The sequence below is a fragment of the Trachurus japonicus genome, chromosome 14 (genome assembly GCF_045865225.1).
Source record: "Trachurus japonicus isolate A0001 chromosome 14, Traja_1.0".
Taxonomy (NCBI): domain Eukaryota; kingdom Metazoa; phylum Chordata; class Actinopteri; order Carangiformes; family Carangidae; genus Trachurus; species Trachurus japonicus.
The window spans coordinates 32,172,272-32,193,603 of NC_140920.1; the positions used below are offsets into that span (position 1 = coordinate 32,172,272).

The 21,332-nt window shown below is 47.0% G+C and overlaps 1 protein-coding gene across 1 annotated transcript in view; it reads left to right on the forward strand.

The window, feature by feature from the left end:
• The first annotated feature begins 2,721 nt into the window (after positions 1-2,721).
• The window catches only part of LOC146975117 (uncharacterized), a 62,282-nt gene continuing 43,671 nt past the window's right edge, over positions 2,722-21,332 (forward strand). The window contains exon 1 of the mRNA XM_085798900.1: positions 2,722-2,887. Within this exon, the coding sequence (XP_085655026.1) occupies positions 2,722-2,887 (166 nt within the window). The remainder of the gene's footprint in view (positions 2,888-21,332) is intronic.

Here is a 21,332-nt window from a genome sequence, read left to right on the forward strand (position 1 = left end):
CGTCACGCGGTTCAGCACCTTGGACATTGGACAGCTGCGGGGGGGGGGGGAGAGGACTGTGTCGGAACAGCGGTGTTTCGAAGTGAAGGTGTGTCGGAATGGAGAGCTGTCCCCCTGTCTAAAAATGAAAATCAACTTCTTTGCATTATTTGAGGTTTGAAAACACTGCATCTGTTTTTGTTATTTTGACCAGTTGTAATTTTTGGGAGAAATTGTTATCAGTAGTTTATAGAATGAAACACAAACGACCATTTTACTCAAACACACACCTATTGTTTCCCATACGTAGACCAATGTGGTGCAGCGCCACAGAATCAAGACCAAGCCACAAATTCACACTGCTTTTTTTTCTCCCATCAACGCAATATCGTTTCGTTAATTCATCTCTGCATAGCGCTCTTTCTCTGTTCACTCACTCACACAGAGAGAGAGAGAGAGAAGCGCACATGCATACTACTGGTGGTAAAAACGAAACTTATCAACCAACTTGCATTAATTAACGAGTCTGTGGCGGCCCGTCTCTCTCTAGCGCGCTGGTGTGCACACACAAACACAGGCACATGGACAGATCGCGCTGTAACCGCTCAAGTTACAATGTGGCGACTTCACGCTGCCGCCGCTCTGGACTGCACACCACAACCCAGTCGGGTGCTCTCGCGCTTGTGGGTGTTTTCTTCTTCTTCTACTTTGTTTCTCTTCTCAATTCAAGGCTCTCGTAATCTATACTCCCGATCACTTGCCACTTGACCCCCCCCCCTCAAAAATATTTTCTCATCGGATCTGCACGATTCAAGTAGGTCATCTATTTTGGTTTCAAAACGGCGAATTTCGCCGAAAGGTGAGTGATTTTCATGCCTGCTTAACTCTTTCGCGACCATTGACGAGTTCACTCGTCACAGCCTGCCGAACGTTCACGACCATTGACGAGTAAACTCGTCAAAACCGTTTTTTTTACAGATTACGATAATAGACACTCTGAGGTACCCTGTGTGTGAATATGGTAGTCCTCTGATATGTAAAACTGTTTTAAACTAAAATCAAAACATAATGTTTTTTATAAACTGTGTGATCTTGGTTTTGTTTGAGTAATCGGTCTCCTTGAATGAAGCTCTGGGGACAGCGTGCAGCGCTGTGCGGCTGTCGGCTACAGTGTTGTGACTTTCTCGCTGAATCTGGCGACTTTCCAAACCCTCTTTTGACAAAAGCGACCGACGACAAATCTGGCGACTTTTCCCGGTGCTGTTACAAACGTTTCTGGTGTGGAGACTCGGATCTGAAAGCCCGTTATCACAGCTGTTTTCACGGCGCTGTGCAGCAGAGCGGGCGCTGAGCAGCCGGTGCTGTGACCCGGCCGCCCCCGCCCCAGAGCACTCATCGCCGGCCAGTCACACAGCAGTGTCACGGAGCTGCTGCACTGCGGCCAGAGACCCACACCGCTGCACCGCTGCTCTCCAGGCTGCCACACCCCCCAGATTTGCCTACAAATATATTTATTTAGCCGTAGAAATGGTTTGGAAGACGCCACACTGCAGGATAGCGGTAAAATGAGCAGATTGCCACTTGACACAAAAGTGCGTTTTTCTCTGAAACTAGAGCGGGAGCTCCGTTTTTGGAGAAACCCAGCTCTCTTCTCCTCCTTCGTACTCACGAACGAAACGGCGGAAAAACTCGCCGTTTTTTCGAGGAGCGCGTTGTAAAGTCACTCTTCAACCACGTGAAGACCGTTTGTTTCTAGGTGATGTACAGAGTTCGGTTCGACGTGAGTAAAAAGGTAAACAAATAGCCAAAAACATGTGGTCCTGAGCGGATGTGCTGAGGAATTAGTGTGGTCGCGAAAGAGTTAAAGGGACAACGAGGAGTTTTGGAAAGCTAAGTGTTTTCATACTACATTTACCATGAGCCTCCGCGCGCACTGTGAAATTCTTGGACCGGTGCAAGGCGGACGTCTTGCCAAGAATGTTTTCATTCATCAAGAATGAAAATCAGAGGTTGGAAGATGATCAGATACCGTCGTAGTTCCGACCACAAACGGCGATTCGGTGGTGTTATTCTCATGACCCGCCGGGCAGCATCCGCGAAACCGAAAGTAAGGAAATGCTGGTCGGCTCACCCAGCATTTCCACCATTAATTATAATTAGGGCCGGGACTTTAACGCGATAATTACGATTAATTAATTACACAAAAATTAACGCATTTTAATCGCACTTATTTTGCACCGCGGAACGTCTCTCACTGGATGAGTTTCAGGCGTACTGATTACACTGGAGCACAATCATCTAACAAGCCGCCGACACTTTTAATATAATACATCCATGCACTGATCACTGCAAGGGAGAGAGGAGGTGAAAAGAGACAACAACACTGTTACCTTGTATACTGGCCTCAGGCTGTACCATCGCTAAGAAACCAGTGAGTAACGAGTTAAAGCTATGGCCTACGATTTGGATTATTGGTAATTATTATTTACATAGTTTATACAGCGATTATGGTCCTGTGGTCCGATATACACGCGGCCCTGCTGAGCTACTGGTCTTCCTCCTCTCCCTGTCACACAGCCGCTTCCAGCCGCAGCCGCAGCCTGACCCGTCTCTCTGCACTGCGGCGCCGTGGAGCTCCAGGCCCCGGTCTTTCTGCTCCTCTCCCCCAGAGACAGCACCATGTGCCTGGTCACCCAGCGCGAGGAGTCTCCCTGTAGCATGAGGCTGTGCTAATGGCTGCTAATGGCGGCGCTGCCCGTACCAGCGGTCCCCGCGGTCCTGTTGCCAGGGACGGCGACGACGGCAACTGGCGCCGCCACTATTAGTAGGCTAGGGCCGAGCACAGCCGAGCTACACGGAGACTCTTCGCGCTGGGTGACCCAGGACAGGGTGCTGTGTCCTGGGTCCTGTGAGGAGCAGGAAGAGTCGGGGCCTGTCGCTCCGCGGCGCCGCGGTGCAGAGAGACCGGTCAGGCTGCTGCAGCAGTGGTGCTGAGTTTATGTTGAAGGTTTATTGTGGAAGTTGGCGTGTTTAAAAAAAAAAAAAAAAAGCGCTCGTCGTGGGGAAGCTGAGAACAGCGGAGTTTCCTCTGCTGCAGCTGAACAGCTGATATGTGTTCAAGACGTAGCTACAGACCTGTCAGTGTCTCATGGTGCATAAGACTTAAACCTCAGAGCTGTCTGTCTTCAGACTGTCCTGACCTGTCCCTGAACATCACACAGAGACAACATGGAGCTGCCTGTGTGATTGGTTACTGAGTTTTATTAACTCATTGAGTGCCATTGACGTATATATACGTCAATCAAAATCCAACGCTTGAGTGCCATTGACGTATATATACGTCAAATGCAGTTTTCTGCGGCTGGTAAATGGGGACACTGTTGCGCACACTGTGAGTAATTTTGGGGCTTCTGGGATGTGTAGAACGAAGAAGACTGTAGATCAGAGCAAGAAGTGAAGAGGAAGGAGAAGACGAGTGCGATCGTTACAGAGATGAAAAAGTTGGGAAAAGTTTCTATTTCTAGAGAAAAATGACGGGCAGAGCCTGGAACAAGTGTAACGTGGAGCTGGAGGAAAGCTTATCCACGGTGCTATTAGCATAGCTCCAGCATGAAGTGATCGGAGGAGGCAGGAAAGGTAAACTGATCTAGATGATCAGCCCCAAAATGCCGAAGCGAAAGCGAATCGCGGAGTCAGTTTCACCAGTTAGGAGAGGGTGAGGGGGCAGCAACTGCAGGAGGAGTAGGAGAGCAGGCATCACTGTGCAGAGTAAGACTCCTACTTGTTGTTGTATTTTAGTTTTTCTTTTTTTTTTTGTACAATGAATAAACATGTGAAATGAAATTTTCAGATGTCTTACATGTTTTTGAAGCCAAAATTAAAACGGATAAATCACTATTTTTCTTGAGAGACTCTCTTTCACAAAAATGCATTTTTCTCAGCTTTCTAGAAAAAAAGTGGTCTTTTTGGTGCAACCAGGCTCTATTCAGCTTAAGATAAATCAAGAATGGAACAAGGTACAAACAAATGGTTTTTTCCCCTAGTTAAAGGACAATTCCAGGCGAATTCAACTCGGGGGTGTATGTTGAGGTGCAATTCCCACCTCCCCAGGTCCGTTGATGTAGTGCGGGAAGAAGGCTCGGAGAGACGATCAAGTTATACCATCGCTTTATTAACGCAGTTTGCAAAGTGCGGAGACCGCTACAGCATACAGGATGTAATACAACGCTGCACACCACAGAGTCTGCAGAGTTTCCTCTCTGCTGTGCTTATATCCTCTCTGAATCTAGGAGTACAGCTTCCTGTCATTGTATAAGCTATCCATTTAATTACTTCAGCAGATGTGGCAACAACAATTCCTTTTAAGGGAACATCTCCCTGTTTCTGAGGTTGGGGTGTAACCTTTTCCTGCCTACGTTCGTTATCATGCTTCACCAGTTAGTCTATGGATATTAAGCGTTGCATATATAATTATTTCCACAATTCCCCCTTTTGATCTCTGCTAAGAGATCACACTCTGGTTATATCTGTGCGAATATCATCAGAAGTTCCCTCGTCCTTTTCGTCTGAATCCACCTGCCGCGCCAATAATGGCTGCATCAGAGGCGCCTTACCCTCTATGGTGGTGGTAATGAGACGGAGGACCAGGGAACGAATACATGGCACACAACAACATCCACATGTTACCAATATAGCTAAAAATACTGCCAATGACATTGCAAGCGATAAAATTAATGCCTTATACTGCCCAAATACATTGGTCATCCATTCTTCCATGGGATTGTCCACCCCTGAGTGGCTGTGCATTTCATCCGAGAGGGCCTTAAGACCATTCAGAGCCCTAGTCACTGATCCATCTGGTGCCGTGTTGTTAGGGATCGCGGTACAGCACATGTCCCCAAACATCACACATACACCCCCTTTTTCGGCTAATATCATGTCTACTGCCATCCTGTTTTGTATCGTCATCAGTGAGGTCGGAGCTAGTTGTTCGGAGAGCCCCTGTACTGCGTCTCTTGTGAGGTTTGTTAGTTTGAGAATGTTGTAATGTACATAATTTACTCTGTCCACGTTTTTATTAGGAGTGACTGGAAAGAATCCTGCTACTACAGGTATATTCTCAAATCCTGCGGCTATCTGATCTGCCAATTTGTATTTGTTGGGCACCCCGCGAGGAACCCCAATTGCATCTATGTAAGTTGGTCCTGTAGTGTATAAGGTATCAAATGAATTAGGTGTGACATTAGGAACACTTCTTCTCATTATATGCCTCCGTCTACGTTGTGTAAGCTGAAGGTTGCCATCCCCTGGGCTGTGGGGTTGTGCTCTAGCTTCTCCCACGAGCACCAGGGGGGTCCTTAGTCTAACCATAGCGCATATGCCATATGAGTGAGAAGGAATTTTTACCCATAACTTTCGTCCCCCACAATAATAATATAGTCCAGCCCTAGCCCACAATCCTATGTCCGATCCATTAAATGTCTGATTACACCATCCCGACGGCACCTCTCCGATGTTTCCCCTCCTCGGGGTGGTGGAGTGGTTGGTTGAACATCTCTCTGAACTAAAGTTAAAGCAGACATACGTTTGGTTGGCCGCGTCAGGAGTAAAGGGAGCGGCCTTAGTTCTATTATGTATGGGCGGAAATAATGAGCCGAGAGTCTGGCACCCCCGGTCCTGTCCTTTAGTCAGGTTTAGCATGCAACCGAACCCCAGGGTGTCTTCTGGATGCAACGGGGCTGGTACCGTAACTAATTTGGGGCGGCCTGATGCGCAGGCTATGCACCCCCCTTGATTATGGTCTATTGCGGTTTGCTCGACCCATGCTAACCACAGGTTATCTTCTCTGTAACCCGTGGCCATTTCTATTATGTCGTTGGGTTTGAGTTGTGAATAGTCTATTACTTTTATGTTATCATTTACTGTAAGATCAGGTGGGGGCGGTGGTGGAGGAGCCGAAGTGGCCGTCGTGACATTGGGGGTGGATGTATTGGGCGCTGCCTGCTTAACAGGTGGTATTAATCTGATCTTAATCAGACCCATTGGGTCTACTCCTACCACGTCCACCCCTATTACCAGGAAAAATACAGAGCTATCTGTCGCATTCCAACATTGTCTTGGAACCCCGGACGGTTTATCAGGGTAGGGATTATATCTGAGCTCCATAATGGAGAATGAGAGCGGATTACTATAAATGCTGTAATCGCGCTGTAGTTTAAGGCGTGCCGCGAGTCTAGGTTGTCCGTCTGGTCCGGTAGCTGGTTGGTCGAAGTCCCAGTTTGTAGCCTGTAGCACGTGGTTCCATGTAGGACACCACTTTTGGTACCCAGGCCATCCTAATCCGCAAACGTATACGTCATACCCCCGCCACGCGGTCTCCCGTCCCTTGCACTGTATGACTTCACAGAGATCAAACTGAAATGTGGAGGGAGACCCTATCGTGTAGTTCAGTTCTATTCCCCCATATTGATGCAGACACCGGTCTTGTTTATGTAATTCTCTTTTTTCGCGTTCATTTATTTCAGAGTGTTCGCACAGCCACCATATCAGGGTGACTACTGCCAGCCCTATGCATGCACAGCCTCCCAGGGACGTCCAACTCCCATACCTCATGTTGCTTCTCTTCGTTTAGACGATTCGTATATATCTGTTCTTGTGTCTCCAGGTGGGGTTACCCCTTGAGTGTTTAAAACCTTCCAATTGCTCGTCTCCAACTCCCTTTCCCCGACCTCAACTATTTCTTATTTACATGTAATGATACCCTGCTTCCTACTCTGATCCTTTTAAAATACATGTACAACAATGTATCCCCACTTGTAACCTCAGATCCCCTTGGTAGGGCCGGTCTAGCCTAACCTGAGGTACAGACCCGAGCCCCCGTTCCGCAGCTTGCTGGGTTATCTGCACATTATTTTACACAATTGTGGTAAGGCGAGTTTGTTGGTAGCTTGGCACACTACTTGTTGTAGGGGAGACGCTTTCTTGTCCCTCTCCCCCCTCGGCGCGCTCCTTCTTTCGGTGGTGGTTTGGCACACCACGTGTTGGAGGGAACCGCTTCTTCTCTTTCCCTCTTGATGCTCTGTTCTCTTCACAGGGTCAGGGTATACTACCCTACCCTGCTTGTGCCACCAGGGGATTATTCTGCCCCTCGTTGGTTGGTGGTCTTTTCTTCTGCATCAGCCGATGCAGTGCACTGTTCTTGTAACGCCCGTTTTGTGTCGGCCAATGAACGTTGCGGTTCCTCAGCTGCAGCGCACTGCGTCCAGTGGAACCAGGTGTCCCCCTTTCCTTGGAGACGGACGGCGTGTGACGTTCTCTCGGTTACCTGGTATGGGCCTGTCCACCTTGGCTCAGACCACTTCCTCTTGATGACCCTCAGCAACACCCATTCGCTATCTGGAGTTGATGGAGCCGGTGTGTCGTTGTGGTTGTCAGCTACCTGCTTGGAGAAAGCTGCAACGAGATTCTGCAGTTCATGGAAATACGTTTTGTGAGACATGTCTTGGTTATCACATTTCGTCCCTGGTAACTTGATGTGTGGTCCAGGGAACGCCCTCCCCGTCTGTAACTCGTGTGGGGTGAACCGAGTGGTCTGGTTCACAGAGCTTCTTATGGCCAACAGGGCTAGTGGTAGAGCATCTAGCCAGTTCATATGTGTTTGTGCACATATTTTGGCCAATTTATTTTTTACTGTCTGATTCATCCTCTCCACCTTGCCCTGTGACTGGGGATGGTAAACGGTACCGAATCCATGTTTTAACCCCAGCATGGCCTCTACCTGTTGTAAATCCTGATTTTTGAAATGTGTCCCGTTATCTGATCTTATTTTCTCTGGGAACCCATGTCTTGGGATATACTGATTTATCAAGAACTTAATCACTGATTTCCCATCTTCCTTTTTTGTAGGCCACGCCTCTGGCCACCCAGTGTAGGCATCTACACACATGAGCACATACCGGTATCCCCTCACTGGGGTGATCATATCAGTATAGTCGATTATGATCTCTTTTCCTGGTTTTGTTTCCAATGGATATCGCCCTGGGTGCGGTTTTACTGTGGGTCTTGCATTATACTTCAGACACCACTCGCATTCCCCTATCCATCCTTTTGCCATATCCTTTAGATATGGATGCCACCAATTTTCCAGATTCCTCATCATTTGGGCTACCCCCACATGTCCTACCCCGTGTGCCTCAGCTAGTACTCTCTGTCTTATTTCTGGGGGTACTATGGGCCGCCCATCTGGTCCTCTCCAGAACCCCTGCACCTCGGTTGCCCCTCTTGCTTTCCATAGTGTTTTTTCCTGTGGTGATGCCTTTGCTCGCGCTGTGACTATCTCTGTTATTTCCTGGTCTTCCTCTCTTCCTGTAGAGCACATCATTATAAACTTCGTCTCATACCCTGCAGCTTTTTTGGCCGCCCTGTCAGCTGCATCGTTGCCTTTTTTTGTAGGCGTCTCACTTTTGTCGTGACCTTTGCATTTTACTACTGCTACCTTACTTGGGAGTAGTAATGCGTCAGCTAACTCTTTCATTTCTGTCTCGTGTTTTATGGGTTTATTTGTTGCTGTTAAAAACCCTATTCTTAGCCATTGTTTGAGTTCCACGTGCACTGCCCCAGCGGCGTATGCGGAATCCGTATATATGTTCACCTCCTGCCCTTCGCTTAGTCTCAGGGCTTCTATTACCGCTATTATTTCTGCCCTTTGTGCAGACTGTTGTCCTTCCAATTTCTCTGCCTGTCTTGTGATCAACGTGCCTTGCACGTCCTCCACTACTGCGTAGGCTGCTTTCAGTCCTTCTTGGTCGTGCCTGAAACAACATCCATCAGTATAGAGATTTCTCGCCCCTGCTATAGGTTCGGCCTGTAAGTCTGGTCTGACTTTTTCCTCTTTCTGTACCTTATCGACACACATGTGTGGCTCTCCTGTCCCTATTTGGTCCGCCATGTTTATGCCCTCGTGTGTAAATGTCAGGTTTGGAGCTTCCAGAATCTTACTTAGCCTCCTTTGTCTCAATGCTGTCAATGTAAATGCCTGTGAATTCACATATGCCACTACACTGTGGGTGGTCAAGATTTGTAACTGATGTCCCATTACAATGTGTGCCGTTTTCTGCACCAGTTTTGCTATCCCTGCCGCATGCTGCGTACAGTCTGGGTGTCGTTTTTCCATCTCGTCTAGCATTACACTCACATACATTAGTATTACCCTTTCCCCCCCTTTTCTCTGAAACAGAACACCGTTTACCGAGTGGTCTGTTACAGAGACATCCAGTGAGAAGGGAAAAGTGTAGTCGGGTATGGCCAAGTCGGCCGCCGTAGCCAGTGCTTGTTTAAGAGTGATGAATGACTCTTCAGCTTCCTGGGTCCATTGTAAGGGAGAGGACAGATTTCTCATCCCTTGTTGCCTAACTAGGTCCCTTAGGGGTGTTGTTACTCCTACGTAGTTTGCTATGTAGGTTCTACTATATCCTGTCAACCCCAGGAATGATAGCATGTCTTTCACTGTTACGGGTTTTGGGTGATGCAGGATTGATGCCTTATGTTGTGGGGATAGGCCCGCACCGTTTTGTGATATCTGTCTCCCTAAAAATGAGACCTGTTTCCTAGCGATCTGTAGTTTAGTCTTGCTGACCTTAAAGCCCGTTGCTGCTAGGTGACGCAACAACCGTTCGGTGGCTTCCATACAGAGCGCCGCTGTTGGGGCTGCCAGTAAGAGGTCATCTACGTATTGAACTAGGGTGACCCCCTCAGGCAGCGGGCAGTCGCTCAGCAGGGATTTTAAGACTTGGTTAAAGATACCTGGAGACAGGGCAAACCCCTGGGGCAATCGTGTGTATCGCAATTTGCGACCTTGGTAGGTGAACGAGAATATGTCCCGACATTCAGCGTCCAGAGGGAGGCAAAAGAAGGCGTTGGCCAGATCAATACATGTGAACCACTCATGTGATGGATCTAGAGTCGTGAGGGCCACGTAAGGGTTAGGGACTGGGACGGTTGGTGTTAGTAGGATATTGTTTATCGCTCTCAAGTCGTGTGCCATACGATATTTCCCTGTCCCTTTTTTCTCTACAGGTAAAATAGGCGTATTCCACGATGAGGTTGAGGGTTCTAAGACCCCTTGCTGTAACAACCCTTCGATGGTGTCCCTAATTCCTTCTTCTGCCTGCGCCTTATGAGGGTATTGACGGATCCATATAGGAGGGCCGTTTCTTATTTCAAAGGTTACTGCCTCACATTGTATTTGTCCTACATCTGTCGGCCCTTGAGCCCATAAATGATCAGGCAGTCCTGCGATTAATGCGGCCGCTTCAGTGTGATCCGTCTTCTCCCTACCATGTTGTCTAGACAACTGTACATGCTGAAGTATGGCAGTGTCCTGTGTTTGCACCTGTATTCGGTAGGTTCGTGCCTGTGTTGAGTACTGGATCTGTGGGATATTTGTGTCTGACCAGTCAGTCTGTTGCATCGCACGTTTAACAATACTGCCTAATTCTTTTGCTTGATGTGACGGGTGCAATGCTAGGGACACATGCGGGGCTGCTTCTTCCGACATTTGGTACCAAGGGAGTTGCTCAGGAGTGAGGGTTACCCCTGCCGCCACGCCTTCAGGGGCGATGTAAATGTTTTGTGTGGTAATTTGCCACTGGGAGCCTTCTATGGAGTCGTGAAACGCCTCCTGATACCAATCAGTTTGATTTCGGTCATAGAATAGAGTGACATGGGGAGGGTCCGGAGGAGGAACGTAGGGCTCTAGTTGAGAGATCCACGGCTTCCATTGTAGGTATGTCGAGAGTATTCCCTCATGTGTTGGAGATTCTGGTTCCAGGAGACCCCAATAAATGTCTGCTGTGGGGACTCCTACGGGTTTGGTAAGATATTGTCCATGAGTGTTCATTCTATTGCAGGGCAATGCTGTCCCATCCGGGAAAGTGACTATCAAGCCATCAGCCCCGCATAAGATAGTTGCACCTAACTTTATCAACAGATCCCGCCCCAACAGGTTTACTGGAACTGTTGGTGATTGTACAAATGGGTGGGTTATTGTCTGTCTCCCCACTACGGTCCGTAATGGGTATGTCATTGGCAGTTGGTGTGTTTCCCCAGAGAACCCCATCAGGGTAATGGAGTCAGTCGACAATGACCCTGTAGGAGCCTCTTTCAAAGTGGAACATGTGGCCCCTGTGTCCACTAGGAACGACAGAGCTTTATCTTGGACCCTTACTGACAACATTGGTTCTGCCGTGGCGATGTTGTCGGAGTGTCTCTGTGGGGGGTGTCATTGCTCACCTCCCTCCCACACTGGGAGGCAGGCCGTCGTCTCAGCGTCAAGCCAGTTGTTATTTCCTGGCGAAGGACGCTGTGGTTGGGGCCCTTGTCTATATGTCATGCCCCTTCCCCGTCCTCTTTGTACGTGTTGTTGTGCTCCTGGACACTCCCGGGCCCAGTGATCCATCCCCCCGCACAGGGAACACCCATTGTTTCTGGGTCCTCCTCGTCCATTTCCACCCCGTCTCTCTCCTCCCCGAAATACCCCCCGTCCTCTCATTGGACCTCCCCCGTGTCCTCTATAAAGATTTCTCCCATCCTGTGGTCCCCCAGGATATGGGCGAGGTGCCCAGTCAGGGACCGGATATAAGTCTGGAGTGAAGGGGGGCCCTGCGGCCATCATCACCCTGGCAACTTCACCTTTCCCTGTCTTCCCTTTTTTATCATTAGTTTTCTGTCTGGCCTCGGATAACTGTAATTTTAGCAGCTGTACTTTTAGATCATTCAGATCCTCCTGTTCTTTCAGGGACGTATCTTGGGCCTGGGTTAGGTGATGCACCAAATGTTTTTCCCACACATGTGAGTCGCTGCCTGGCATGTCAGGGTTATTTGTCATGGCTATCTTCACCTTGTCTGGCACTCCGTCTAGCACCGCCTGTCGATACCACTCTCTCTGCACCCCCTTTTTACTGGGGTGTATCCCCGTGTGTTTCAGCCAGGTATCTTTACTATGATCTATGTATTCTCGTGGGTTCTGTTTTGAGTCCCATTTAATTTTGGGCATGGCTCCAGCATTTGTGAGAGGATATTTTTCCCTCATAGCCGCGCCTATGTCAGTGCTGTATTGTGTGAACGGGGTATCATGTCTCCGATGCTCTGTGCCTGCGTCACGTTCTATCTCTCGTCTGTCACTCCCCGTCATACAGCGGGCGGCTATGGCTCGGAAGTCTCCCAATGCCAACTGTTGACCAGCTGTCAATGAATCCAATTTACTCAACCACAGACTTCCCCCCTCAGTCACTGGCGGTAGCTTCTCTACTATTGCCTGCACATCCCCCACCCCGTAAGGTCTATATTCAGCCCTCCCTGCTCTTACTGAGGTCAGAGGATATACTCCCTTCGTTTTGCTTCGAGTCCTGTCTGACACTGACCCTGTTTCCCTTCGGCGTCTTTCAACTTCCTGCCACTCTGCCATTGTTCTCTCCAAATCCTGTGCTTGATCCTCTAACGCCTCCAACTCTGTTCTTTCTTTATCCTGGCTCCAGCTCCCTATTAATTCCATATCCACCTGTTCTAGGTTCGTGCCATCTTGCCACTGACCCTGCCCTGTGAATGTCACTTTACCCTGTGCTTCCTCCTGTTTTCTTCTTCTCAACTGCATCATCTCCTCTTTTAACTCTAGCAGGTTTTTCCTGTTTTGTTCCCGCTCCTTCTCGATTTCCTGCCTTTTTATTTGTCTCTCCTCTTCCTCCTTTTTCTTTAAGTCTCCCCTTAGTTTTTGTACTTCTTTTTCTACTTCTTCCTCAATCCAGCTGAATTCCTGTCCTTTTCTGTCCTCAAATGGCTCTCCTTCTCGTGGGGTACTTGTCATAGGTCTTTGTGGATGTCTTATTTCATCCTGTTTACCAGAGTGCCCTGAGGATACGGATCTGACACTCCTGGTATCGTCCTCTGGTTCGCACTGTTCTACCCCCTCTACCTGCAACGTTCCGTTGGTGACGTACAAAGTAGGATATATCCCTGGAGTAGCGGGAGGGGCATATGGGGGAGGGTTATTGCAGCAGCCTGGTTTATGTCCTGTGGCCTTTTTCTGCCTTCTTGTCTGTTCTTTTCCTTTTTTCTCCTCCTCCGTACTGTGGAGGTGCCTCACACTCTGCCAGAAAACTGCTAACGATGACCAACTTTGTTGTCGCTCGCCTGCCTTTTTTCCTGCTTTCTTTGCTTTTGATTTCTGTAATAATTTTGCTTTATTTTCTTTCTCCTTGCACTCCTCTTTCTCTACCATACACTCTTTTTCCTTTTCCCATAGCCAAGCGCCCAGTGGGCCTGTGTCTGACATTTCCTTTCCTTTTGTTTTTACCAGCTTTTCTACCTGTTCTCTCATTTCTTTTAGTTTGCCTTCTCTCTCTTTATCTGTTTGATTCATGCCCTTCTCGGCCGCTTTCAGGGTATTATCCAGCTGTACCAGGAGAGGTCTCCAAGTCACTCCACCTGGCCCCCAACCCCCATCATCCAACTCTCTGTCAAATTCCCCATCCATGTTTCAATGGTTATCTCAGCCAGTCAGTTTGTATGACACTTTCGTTCCGAGCAACTGACCTATTGATCTTTTTGGGACGATTCTGTAGCTGATCAGTGAATATGGCACATACGTCCCGAGCCACTGATCCCAAAACTAGAGTCTGCTGTTTCTGTTGACACCGTCAGGTTTCCGCAGCCAACTGTTTACGTTATCACCGTTAGGTTTCCACAGTTGTTGACTCTGTTTAAACACTACTGCGTCCCAAGATCTTTTGACACTGAGGTAACCCCTCCCTCTTATCTCCCCTTGGTGTGGTGTTCTTACCTTGTTGCTGATTCTCTTCTGCTGTTGTAGGTGTCGGTTTTTGGGCCCAGCCCTGGGATTCTCACCCGGCAACGTTTTGTTCTTCTCTTCTTTTTACCTTTTTTCCAATTTGGCCCTTTGGGGATTCCGCAACCTTCCCCGGGACTCCAACCCAGCTGTCCTCGCCCGGACCCGACCTCTCGTCAGAGGCCGGTGGGGTCCACCACGACCGCGGTTCCTGATTTGTCCTGTTGCCTCTTTCCTATTTTTACACCTATTTTATTCTTTTTCCTATTTTTTACTCGTCTTTTTCTCCTTTCTGATTCCTCTTTGGTCAGCAGGACAGGACGCTAATTTTAGTCTCTTTCAATCTGCAGTATTCAGATGAAACTGGGCTCTGCTTACCCTTTTCTGATGCCGGCACGCGTCCCGTTCCTACTACCAATCCTCCGTTTCTTATTTTTCGTTTTAGCTCCGATTCTTCACCTCACCACATCCCGGACGAGCCCCCAAAACTGTTGAGGTGCAATTCCCACCTCCCCAGGTCCGTTGATGTAGTGCGGGAAGAAGGCTTGGAGAGACGATCAAGTTATACCATCGCTTTATTAACGCAGTTTGCAAAGTGCGGAGACCGCTACAGCATACAGGATGTAATACAACGCTGCACACCACAGAGTCTGCAGAGTTTCCTCTCTGCTGTGCTTATATCCTCTCTGAATCTAGGAGTACAGCTTCCTGTCATTGTATAAGCTATCCATTTAATTACTTCAGCAGATGTGGCAACAACAATTCCTTTTAAGGGAACATCTCCCTGTTTCTGAGGTTGGGGTGTAACCTTTTCCTGCCTACGTTCGTTATCATGCTTCACCAGTTAGTCTATGGATATTAAGCGTTGCATATATAATTATTTCCACATGTATTTTCCTATCATTTTAGGTCTAAAAGAAGGAATCTGAAGATTTTCAGTTTAATCGCTCCTGTTTTGCGGTAGTTGCGTCTGTCCGCGCATCGCCACGGCAGCAATGAATGGGAGTGGATGTAAGTTCCGCTGTTTAGGCTGTTTCCAGCCCTCAAAGCCGCAATTTTTTTCCACAGACAGCGTCAGATGTCTACTCAAACATGCACCGAGAAGTTTATTTACTTCAAGCAAGCCGACATGTTTGTCAAAGTCTCCCGGAGTCTCGCGCGAGACCCAGTTAACGTGCTCGGTGTGTTCAGGTGCAGTGGGAAAAGCTACAGTTTGTGTCATAAACACAGGAATATCGACTCTTGACTTGCTTCAAGTAAAAAAAAACTTCTCGGCGCATGTTTGAGTAGGTTACACCCCGCCTTTCCGAAGCCCCGCCTTTCCGATAATAGACTTCCATTCATCGTAATAGCGGGGTTTTCTATTTTTTCTAAAGACCCCGCTATTCCGAAAAGGCTATTGGGGGAAACCCCCAGTGCGCAGTGATCCTTTTTTTCCTTTTTGGGGTCAAACGGATCATGTGCATAATTAACTGCAAAACAAGCAAATACTTAATATAAATGACATAATGTTCATTATGCTTCTAGCCTGTCTAGCCTCTACCTGGTCTTTTTACTAAACTTAACCAACTCCTTTCTTCATTGCCTAAGCCCAACCAAAGCATCTCACTCAGTCAGCTGTCAGCACGAGCGGCGGCTGCAGCAGCCTCGCGCTCCTGTGAGCTTAAGCCGGGTTCAGCCACACTCGAGTGGCGCAGGGGGGGAGAAAAAAAGTGTTTTTCTTTTACTGTGTGGGAGATCTCCAACAACGGAGTCGGGTAGAAAGCAAGTGGGACAGATCTGCCCAGTCCCTGGGCAGCGCACATTTCACAGACAATCCACAACACAGAGTGTAAACAACGTCACGCGGTTCAGCACCTTGGACATTGGACAGCTGCGGGGGGGACTGTGTCGGAACAGCGGTGTTTCGAAGTGGGGGTATTTCGGAACAGCGGGGTGTCGAAGTGGAGGTGTGTCGGAATGGAGAGCTGTCCCCGTTTGAGTAGCCACCTGACACTCTGTGGAAAAAAATGTACACTTCAAGCAAGTAAAGAGTTGATATTCCTGTGTTTATGACACAAGCGGTAGCTCCTACTGCGCCTGAATACACCAACACTGCAACTTCGGGCTCGCGCGAGACTCCGGGAGACTTTGAATTAGATCTAGTTTTACAAAGTGGATGTAAGTTCCTAAACAGCGGAACTTACATCCACTCCCATTCATTGCTGCCGTGGCGATGCGCGGACAGACGCAACTACCGCAAAACAGGAGCGATTAAACTGAAAATCTTCAGATTCATTCTTTTAGACCTAAAATGATATGAAAATACACCCCTGAGTTGAATTCGCCTGGAATTGCCCTTTAAATAGAGAGTCTCCTCTTTCCGTTGAGCTGTTTGGTGTTTTCAGAGTCATAGTAGCCTACAAAATATTCTCTTGGTCTTAAAATATTACTCAAAATGCCCCGAAACGCTGGCACATGGCACTGACCATTTTATAAAAGGGCTGGCACTCAAAGAGTTTGTTTACATCAGGCTGAGTCAACAAATCAGTTTATGCTTCTGCGATTTAAGTAGCCTAGTTAAATACTACAGTAATCATCATCACCATTTAATCTGTATGTATCAAATATTGATTAATGAATTAATCGATAATTTGCATCCCTAGTCTGTTGGTCTTGGTTAAGTACCGCCTTGAAAAAAAACAATGTTTTGTTGCTTAAGCTTATGTATTCAGTCATTCAATGGTATACTAAAATCCATGTGGGGAAAAATGCTTCTCACTGTTCTCAGGTCAAATATTTATATGCGATTAAAATGCGATTAATTAATTACAAAGCCTCTAATTAATTCGATTAATTTTTTTAATCGAGTCCCGGCCCTAATTATAATAAAAAACGATAGAGACAAAACGATATATTTATCGAAAATGGAACCATTAACACGTGTGGGTAGCATAGATTCATCCACATTAATGTGAGACTTTTTTATAACCAAATACAAACTCCTCGTTGTCCCTTTAAAGCTTAGTAATTATTCAGTCATATGGAACTGTCACTATATTCTGATAGTAGTACATTAAATGAGTAATTTAGGCCAAAATCCAACTCCTCTGGCTCCACCTACAGCCTGTAATCCTATTTGCCAAAAACCACCGCGACCAAAGATTCTCCTCCAGTCAGGTAGAGGGAGCAGGAGGAGCAGCCAGGTGAGATTGTTTTGGAGTCTCCAGTTGCTATGGATACGGTACGTCTTCTGTGGGTGCATTTATGGCTACTCGTTTGTGCCTGCACGTGTGTGTGGGGGCACTAAGCAGAGGTTCATAAAGGGACCTGACGATGTAACGACGAACTGTAGCTTTAAATGTTGGTTGTTCTTGTGGCTCAGTGAAAGTGGCTTTTGTGATGGACAAACAATATACAATATGATTTAATGACTGGAAATGTGTTCATACTGTATGTGGGTTATATAAGTGCTGTTGATGTGCGATTAATTAAAGCAAGTAAGCGGAATATTTGTGTCAATATAAGTCTTAAATAGTTATATCTTCCGACGGCAATCACTTACATAGAGTGTTTGGTCCGAAACACGGGTCTGTCAGTCACTCTGCTCTGCTGTAAGCTGAGGAGAAAACATCTTGTATACTTCCTTGTATCCTACAAGCTTTATCCAATGAGGAGAGAGAACGGCACGAAGGGCTGTGTGTGTAGCCAAGGGATGCGCGTGAATGTGGTGACGTAGGGACGAGGACCAGGGCGCATGACGTCTGTCCGACTACCCATTTCTCCGACCATACATTTCTTTATTTTTGCATCCATTAGTCCGACCCCCCACTACTCCGACTTAAGTAGCCCTAACCCTTAACCTTACCCTAAACCTAACCTTAACACTGTAGAATGGGTAGTCGGAGAAATGAGCTGTCGGACTGATGTATGCTCCCCCGAGGACCAATAGATCCATGACGAGGGCGGGGGCTGCTAACTAACTAAGTTAGCCAAAACGACCGGATTGCTTACTTCTGCTTTAAGTTTTAGTAAAAAGACCAGCTAGAGGCTAGACAAGCCAGATAGGTAGAGACAGTCCAGATAAGTAGGAGGGAGTCACCTGTTGAGTAACGCACATTTCCTTATATTGAAAGCCTTGTCGGAATGGTGGGACGACGGCATGTCGAAATAGTGGTATGTTGGAATGGTGGGATGTCAGAATGATAGCATGTAACCCAGTCACCATTGTTTGTTCATAAATGGACAGTGAATTTTTATTTTTATTTTTTTAATGTTATTTCACATTGGGAAAAAAGGAACATCTGACTATAATGAACTAATTTCTTTAACTGACAAATAACAGCAGCAACAGCAAGATGTGCCGTTACTCAGCGTTATTGACTCACATACCATCAGAAAATAATACACCTGTTTAGAGTGGAACTATGCCAGTCTTGTCGCTTTTCCCTCTGTTTTTCTAACCGTCCGCCTGGCTATGTGCATTTGTTTATAACGAAGCCAGCAAGAAATCAATACGGAGCGGTGGATGACGTAACTGTCATAAACAAGAGATTGCGGGTTGCGGAACGCGTTTGTGTCGCAGTGCCACAGAGATGAGAGCCGCGCCCCATTCACACCCGCGAAATCACACAAAAGAGAAAAAAAAACGTAATAAACACACATCGACACTTCTGCTAGCGCTAACGAGCTATTATTTATTTATTTTATTTTATTTAAAGGTTTATTTGAAATGGGACCTCACATATTCATGAACATACAAGAAAACACAACATTTACTTGCAGTAAATATGTCGGATTTAGCTGGGAGCTAATTTCCATCCATAGTCCCATGACACTTAATTAAATAAATATACAATCAGACAATAAAAACGATAAACATTTAAGACGATAGACAATAACCTCCATAGTGTGTTTAGCAGCAGTTTCAATTACAGTGTTGCAAATTACTCAGCAGGTGACAATGCTAGGCGACGCATTGCCACCTGCAGAGAGAGAGAGAGAAAAAAAAACAAACGGAGCGACTCTAACAGCACTAGTAGCGCAGACTAGAGGTCTTCACGGGTCCAATTTGACGGACCCGAACCCAAACGGACCCGTAGAAATTGGACCCGGAGCCGACTGGCCCCGAGCTTTTATTGTAAATATGAGTTCCGAGCCGAAATGGACCCGTGAAAATTGGGCCCGGACCCGACTGGCCCCGAGCTATTATTGTAAATATGAGTTCCGGACCCGAGCCGAACCCTTAAAAACCCGTGGACCCGAAATGCCCGAGTTGCTTTATGATTTAATACAAGTTGTCTAGCGTTAAATAAGACTTGTTTTTTTTGTATCAAACTGTGCGCGCACAACTCTCCACAATTTCTCTTTGATAAATCAATCTGGATCCAAGAATGGTGCGCAGTTGCGCACGTGAACACACCTCCGCCCCCGGAATGCCTAGACACAACCATATATGGTCAGCATGTGCATATTAATTAGCCATGTGCGCTCTGTGGAGCGGCAACAAAGTGACAACAAAGTGACAACAAAGTGACAACGAAGACAACGGGCGGAGGGCGGGGGAAAGAAAAAGCGAGATACATGGCATCGGGCAATACATCAGTCAGAAAAATGATCTTGCATTTTAATAAGCTACAATTAAAACAAAAACCTCCCAAATCTCAGCTGCCGGTGTGTTTTTAAACTTGGAGGGTATGTTTTTTCTTCTCTAATAGGCCTATATAGTATTTGTGTATGAGAAACAGTGTCTCAGATGAAAAAAAAAAAAAAAATCAGAAGGACACGTCTATAAGGTAATCAATCAATGTCGGAAAAGCGGAATGTTTGAAAAATAGTGAAGTGCCGCTACTCCGACAATGAAAAAAAAAAAGTCGGAATAGTGGGACGTTTGAAAAATAATGTTAATGCCGCTATTCCGACAATTAGAAGTCAATGTCGAAATAGCGGCATGTCGGAATAGCAGCATGTAACCGTGGTGGGTAAAAGCGAAACATACGGTTCCCCTCCGGTCGTCGTCGCCGCCCCAACACCCTCCTCCCCCCCGTCCCCCCTTCCCCGACCATCCGCCACGCAGTATCCTTGCAAACATGTGGGAAATGCTGTTGTTTATTAATGGGAATAAACGCTGGATGCGCTGGCTGATTCGTTTCGTTAAGTTTCGCTTTTCCCCCCAGACGATAGCGCTTCTCAACCAGATGGTGGAAGCAGTGAGCTGAAACTCCGCAATGTTGCTTTAAAGCTGGGGTCTGTAGTCCTGTTCAGAAGCACTTTTCGTTATACTGGGGGAAATGGCCCGTCTAATTTCAGAGGAATCAGTACATTATGTCATCAGGAAAAGGAACAGAAAAAAACAGAGCTCTGTGACAGCCGCAGGACTGAGAAAACTCCGCCCAATCCATGCTCTTCAGACCGAAGGGCACGGATTGGTCGAAGTTTGCTCGGAGAGTAAAGAACCAATCAGATGCCTCCGTGTCTCGTTCTGCACCCGTCCCCCTCCTACGCGCGCGTGCACAGTCTTCACGTCTAGCTGTTGTTGCCCGGCTGGAAAAAGTCAGCACTGCTCTGCAGAAGAACGGATTTCATGCTCATTTCTGAGCAACGGCTGAGAAAATGCAGCCCAAATCACCACTTCCACGGTTACTTGTAACTACTCGCCCTGAGAAAAAGGCAAGGAAGAGAAAGCCGGAGGAAGAAAAGGCTGGCTGCGGACAAAACGGCTCGGGATCAGTCTATGCTCTGGATGCAGCAAGAGGCTAAACCAGAGGAAACATCGGTGTAGCTTCAGGTCGGTGGAAACAACGGAGGGATCTGGGCCTGAAAAGTGATGCCGAGGTTGCTGTCTTTCTGCTGGACAGGTAATTATTTGTTTTGCTTCGGGGAGGATTTCTTATTTTCATGAAATATGTAGGCTAACTTTTGCTAACGTAGCTATTGTAGCTTGTATTAGCCAAATGCTAATATTAGCTTCTCTGTGGGTTTAAAACTGGTCGGTGACGCTAGTATTGAATAGATTCTACCATAGTCGTCAGTGTCTGCATTATTATTGTGATAAAAGACGCACATATGTTGGCTTTTACGTTTTACAACTGTTGCGTATTTATGTTTTCATAGTCATGACATGAGAAGGATCGATCAACCTCGACGCAGTCTGAACACGGATTGATTAGCCCCCTGCTAGCTTCAACTACTGTTTCCAAGTCTCTGTCCACGGTGAGTTCAACTTGCTGCTGCTGCTGCTGCTATGAATGTGAATTTGACCAACGTTGTCTTTGGTGTGGTGTAAAAATCTGTCTTTCATATCTAGCCCTTTCTGTTTTATGTGGCTCAAAGTGCTATTTGAGGTACTTCAGAAAAGTATTATTGCACATATAGTATATATACATTATATGAAGTGATATCTGCCGTATCATTATACAGACATTGAGTAAATGTTAGTGATTATCTTTTGAGAAATATGATGGCCTGAGGATAAAACCTGTCCTTCACCTTAGGAGGTCCAGCACTCCACACAGAGTTGTTAACATCAACTACA